The sequence below is a fragment of the Austrofundulus limnaeus genome, unplaced genomic scaffold (assembly GCF_001266775.1).
Source record: "Austrofundulus limnaeus strain Quisiro unplaced genomic scaffold, Austrofundulus_limnaeus-1.0 Scaffold276, whole genome shotgun sequence".
Lineage (NCBI taxonomy): Eukaryota > Metazoa > Chordata > Actinopteri > Cyprinodontiformes > Rivulidae > Austrofundulus > Austrofundulus limnaeus.
This window is the reverse complement of record NW_013952678.1, coordinates 454,476-460,403: the sequence shown is the minus strand read 5'-3', so window position 1 is coordinate 460,403 and position 5,928 is coordinate 454,476. Positions and strand designations below refer to the sequence as shown.

The window sequence follows — 5,928 nt, the reverse complement described above, 5'->3', positions numbered from 1 at the left end:
CTTTTGATTTTATGCCTTTTATACTGTCAGTGAGCTGAGCTAAATATTTAGTTGAATTAACAGGCCTGCAGATGATCAACTGACCAAAGAACACCTCCCAAAGATCTTCAAACGCACCCATTAGGAGAGTCACTGACCAYCACAGAGCCGGGCTCACTTACAACTTATAATAACATGGGAGCATGTCTGCAATGCCAGCAGGACCAGAGTAAAACACAGTCCGACAGCTGGGACGCATTTCTAAAATTAAAGGGGAGACCACTGTGGGCAGCATGGTGGTGGAACTCCCACAGCATGGTCCTAGCAGATGGGTGTGACSAGGAGAAAATAGCAACAACATTTGGACTGGATAGACAGGCTTCCCCAGCAGACAGAGACAGGTGTGGCCTCGCCTGGGAGGGCGGGGGCAGGGACAAGGACCAATGGTGGAATGTGAGAATAAATGGTGGCAGCCTATCTGATAGTTGTGTCTTGTTCACAAATCACTTCACTTGTATAGGCATGAAATTCAGAATGGTTCCCACTGTCTGCAGCAAATCCTGAACAAATTCTCATATTGGATGAACTGAACACACTCTTAGTATGTGTATACTACTTGGATATTTTACTATTATAAATAATACAACAAAAAAATAAAAACAACAAACTTTGTTTCTTGCATTAAGAAACAAAAACTTATATAACAAGTGGAGACTTTAGCTTTTTTAATTAAAAACAGGCTTAAAAGTTAGATGTCCTTATTAACTTGACTAAATCTGAAAAAAAGGTTGCACATCAATTGCAAAGGATTTTTTTAGTTAAGTTGACAAAACTGATATAAAAATATTAATAGTGATTCAAACTTCCTAGAGTACAGGTTACAAGATAATGCTATATTCAATTCTCTTCAATAAAAGAAAAACAGGATTGACAAGCAAGTTTTAGTAGCTTAAGATATGTAAACAGAAACTAAGCACTAAAACAGACAAATGTATGCACAGGTCAGCATACAGAGCGGAGCCAGGGGTCGTGTTTACCTCCGTTTCAGAGTCAGCTTGTGATTGGACACTACGAGGGGTGTCATAGATGCCATCATCGCCCTGCAGGGTAGAYTGGACTGGTTGTTGCCACCTACCACTGGGAGGGGTATCATACACCTACCATAGCAGCARAGAATAAAAAACAACTTATGAACGTTGATTTGGATGTTAGCTGAGTGACGCTAAACACCACACCCATGTTAAAAATAATCTGTAATATGAAGGTTAGGTAAGTTTTTTTTTTTTTTTTGACGTACCTGGTCATCTGCAGCTGCTGACTGATCCTGATTCTCTCCCACTTTGTTGCTACTCTTTTCCAGTCCGTTGCTCATCTTACCTTCGCTGCTCTGCGGAGCTCGGAACTGTTTGCTCTCCTGCTGCTGCCGGCTGGTTGAACTGGCTTGACTGGCAGAGTTAGAGTCAGCTGCTTGCTGAGAATCCTTCCTGGTAACTCCTCTCACCGGGGGCGCCGGCGGGGGAGGCTTGCGGGCGAAGTTGGGCGACCCTGGGGCCCTAACCTGGCCTGCTCTGATCAGCAAAGGGGAACCCCGGTGACTGGCCATGCCTGGTTTGCCTCTCGCAGCAGCGGGGTTCGGTGGAACCCCCTTAAGCAGGGGTCGAGGGGATGCATGGCCGGGGGTTAGTGAAGACGGGTGTTGGTGGGCCAGAACCGTGGCTGGGGTCTTGTGTGGGTTTGCCCGCACAGCGGCCGGGGTTTGGTACATTCCTGGTACGTCCTGGCTGACTTTGGACTGAGAGGTCCCATTGATCACAGAAGCAGCGTTGGAAGAAATAGGACTGGCCACACCTCCACCTGTTGGCGATTGGTAAACATCATCACTTGCAAGCGGCGTACCTTTAGGCACCAAGTAACAGTCGTCAGATTGTCCTGATGTTAGCGTTTCTCTTGGGACAAGATACGTAGTGTCTTCTGGTTCATCAGTGGCCCTTTGTAGTCCAGTGGGAGAAAGGTACACAGAGTCTGAACCCACGAGGACTCCCGGCTGCCTGGCAGGCAGAGCTGCACCTGGTTTCTGATAAACTGCTCCTAATATTTCCGTGCCTCGTCCCCTTAAAGAGGGCGAACGTGGACGTCCCGCCACCCCAATGTCCCAGTCTGGTCTGGCCCGAACGCCAGAACTAGAGTGCGAGCGCGGACGTCCGCCCTCCGCTCTGCGCAGCTCTCCGGCCCGAAAGGCGGCTCCCCCTCCTCGGCCCTCCCCCGCGACAGGTGGCGCTCGGTACACTCCGTCGGCGTCGTCTGTGCCGCCACCGACAGCAGCCTGSACCAACGGAGGGCCAGGCGACAGGTAGACCGAATCTTCGCTGGGACCATCTTGGCTTGGGGGCGGGGCGCTCTGCAGGAGTCGAAGACGGTTGGCTGGAGCGATGCCCTGTCTGCCRTGCAGGGAGCACAGCCACCAGCCCGGACCACCGGTCTGCTCCTGTTTGAGAACCATCAGGATGTCGCCTTTCCGGAAAGCCAGCTCCTCTGGGCTTTCGGCTGTGTTGTCAAACAGAGCCTTTGCCAAAACCGTCTAAGGGGAAAAAATATAAAAATAAATAAATAAAGCAAACATCCTTAACACCTACCAACACCATGTGTGCCTAACCTGGATGATTAAAAAGGGTTTATTGTTTAGAGCTGTTAGATAAAAAGTGAACACAAATGAATAGGGAAGAGCTTGTAGGACGAAATGAAAAGAGGATTGGCTCACAAGAAAAAACAACATTCCAACTCCAAAAGATCATGTCATGTTTACAAGAAATATCCAAACTGGGTCAGTTTTTATGGCCAAGAGAGAAAGAGGGGACGAGTCAGGGAGGATCAATGATCAAATGGACACAGAAGCTTAATGGTAATGAGCAGGATAAGAGGGAGGGGGAGGGGATGAGAGGCACATCTGTCCCTGGCTGTTTAGTGTTTAATTGCCAACCCAAAAAGCCAGAGTCAGAGCCCCTTTCATTTTCTAAACCAAACCCCCCGAGGGGGACAGAGGCTCCAATGAGCCATGTGGGAGCCCCTTCAGATCAGTAATGGAGGCAACAAGGATCCTCATGACCATCCTCACAATCCTCACCTACTTTCCCTCTGGGATCAATAAAGTATTTTTGAATGGAAAATACTGGAGAATTTACAGAACTAAAAATGTGCCTCGCTTGCTTTATCATTTACTTCTCCATCATTGTTAGTTTGGCACAACATTTGCATTCAGGGATGCACATTACTGTACTCACCGAGACAGACATGGCTGCAGGATTTTTCGGTTACGTCTCTGGGAAACTATAACACATCCAGGGGTCCGGATCGGTCAGCTCATCCATGCAGATCAGCTGCGGTTCTCATAGACCAGCTCGTCCGCAGAAAGACTCCCCGGTGCCGAAGCACAGCTGCTTGTTCTGGCCGTGACGCATCTCAAACGATGCCTGGCGTACAAATCCTGCATGTCACATGGAAACCGATTCAACAACCTGAACTCATGCACAGTGTGTCTAATAAAAGGTRGATAAATGCAGCTGAGGCGATACGCTTCACACGTTAAAGCAAAGCTAGCCTGAGATTAGCATCATTCCAAACAGTGCTATCTACCGCCAATGTGAAGCCGAAAAATGTGTATGCGTTTTTATTATCGATATATTGRGAATGATAGCTTATAATTTCCATAGCTAGTATAATTTCCATAGCCAGTAAAGCTGCGGTAACGGGGCCTAGCTATTTCTGACTACATAGATAAGTAACGCTGGTTATTTATCGCCCTTCGCGCCGCTAAYGCTCCGTTTTTAACCAACAATGGCACTACTTGGATAAAGATGAACCGAGCCGTGCACCCATCGGTCTTAGCACGTAAAGCGGTGGCCATAAAAGAATTACCTCGCTTTTTTATTTTTCCTTTTCGCCAGTAAACTTCCCATCGACGTACGGTCTATTGGAGATATATGAAATCCCTTCTTCGTTCTGTCCAGGCGTGAAAACATTCAATGACGAAACAATTGACTCCGCCCACCCCCGGCTGTTCGGGACAGTCCGCCGATCTCAAAGCGAACTCGTGCCTCTAATTTGAATGGTTTAGTCCAATCCGGTTGCTGTGAAATCGCGCAGCCAATCCCACGGTGGCTACCGTACAACCCACTGCTCGTGTTGTAACGAAAAAAGCACACCCTGTTATGGGAAGCTCGTTTCAAGACACTTACGTTCTCTGATTGTTTTATGAGTTATGAAACATCGGGTTTTTTTATCAAGAAAATGTTACAGCCAAAAAATTRTATCACCTTCTGATATCAGTCCCTTAGCTTTATTCTTAAATAGGGAGTAGCAGTAAAAAAAAATMGGGGTGGTACGTCGACATGCATTAATTGCAAATATATTTTACAATGAAAYATATTTGTTATATTTTAATTGTCGTGAAAAACGCAATTCCATTTTTCACTTTTGATTTTCATTAATAATGTAATGAAAAGAACTAAAAAAACGCTTAGAAAAACTGGGGTACATTTTTCAACGCAACACCAAAAGCACACTACTTGTGTGATTGGCTGGTTTTTGCAGGTGCGTTAAAGGACGTTCAAATTCTCCGTTATTTATATTGCTGAAAGCTACACGTGCAGTATATATACTTTGTACGTCTTTTATAATTGGTCTTAATAATACTACTGACTAATGATTTTTACAAAAAAAGACATAAAATGACAAAAGTAGCAACAACATTAATTTAAAGCCGCAACGAAAAAAAGCCACGACTCCYTGGAGGCTTTTATTTTGACAGCCGGAAGCTAAACCGGAAAATACTAAATGTAGAGTTCAAGGTTCACACCAWGTCTTAGAAATGATAATGTTTATTCGTTGAGACTTCATTTCTAAGTTGCATGATCTGCTTGGTGAGCTAATCGTCTCAATCTTTCTTAACAGAATGCCTATTCGATTTACCCTGCGCGTGCACTTTCGATTGAGTTTTCCTTTGTAAATAAACACCGATCAATTATTTTATCTAGTGCTAAATTATTGATAAATCATCAAAGTATAGGTTTACGTGGTTAAAATCTCTCTCGTTTTATGCTAGAGTCCACACATGCAGCAGTCCGGTCAAAGTACATGACCTCTCACCTACTTACCAGTGTTTGCATGAATAAATTACGTTGTTTTGTTTTTTTTTTTTTGTTTTTTTTTCTTCACAGGTGAGGATGAGGAGTATCTTCCGGCTTCTGAAGATCAACCCTGTAGCTGGACAGAGAAGTATGTCTCAGAGTAGCCTTGCTGGGAAAGTAGCCATAGTTACTGCTTCCACAGATGGGTAAGAATGGTATTGTTTGTTCTGCTTTAAATGACTAAAACAGATAGAGGAAATAGCTGTGGTCTGCTGTTCAGGMACATCAGTTTGAAAGAATAAATTACACAAGACATGCAGGTTGACGAATCGGGGCCTCCATCCTCTGTAATGAGGGCGTTCATGGTGAAGCAAGACTGTCCAGAGGCAAAGCTTTCGATTTCCTGGTATGTCTACGTCCCAGCCCTCACCTGTGGTCATGAGGTTTGGATCATGACTGAAAGAACGCGATTCTGGACATTTTTTAYATGGTGGCTAAGCTTCAAACCTTCACACACAAGGAGTCTGTTTATGTGGTTCAGGCATTCGATTGGGACGCCTTAGAGTGTATATGCCAAATTAAGGCATGCGGGCCAAATGTGGCCCGCCACAGCATTTTGTGTCCCAGAATTCAAGATGGCAGCTACTCACCACAACTCAAGAGTGAGGAAAACTCTCRTACTTTTACTTTTAATAGTGTTTCTGTAATGTTTATTTCACATTTAGTCAGYCTAACAAGTAGCACTTTTCAGTGTTTATAATGGTGCGTTCACACCAAACGTGATTTCAGCATCAGGAGCATCAGGTTTACATACAAAGTCTATGGT

General features: G+C 45.0%; 2 protein-coding genes across 2 annotated transcripts in view; one reads left to right on the top strand and one right to left on the bottom strand.

Moving 5' to 3' along the window:
• The window catches only part of efs (embryonal Fyn-associated substrate), a gene marked incomplete at its 5' end in the record, with an annotated part of 15,540 nt that extends 11,631 nt beyond the window's left edge, over nt 1-3,909 (bottom strand). The window contains 4 exon segments of the mRNA XM_014021039.1: nt 1,017-1,136; nt 1,277-2,557; nt 3,258-3,460; nt 3,892-3,909. Coding sequence (XP_013876493.1) covers nt 1,017-1,136; nt 1,277-2,557; nt 3,258-3,269 — 1,413 coding nt within the window.
• An 879-nt stretch (nt 3,910-4,788) lies between these two features.
• Nucleotides 4,789-5,928, top strand: part of dhrs4 (dehydrogenase/reductase (SDR family) member 4) — a 7,626-nt gene continuing 6,486 nt past the window's right edge. Inside the window, exons 1-2 of the mRNA XM_014021055.1 lie at nt 4,789-4,895; nt 5,193-5,308. Coding sequence (XP_013876509.1) covers nt 4,884-4,895; nt 5,193-5,308 — 128 coding nt within the window. The 5' untranslated portion in view covers nt 4,789-4,883. The remainder of the gene's footprint in view (nt 4,896-5,192; nt 5,309-5,928) is intronic.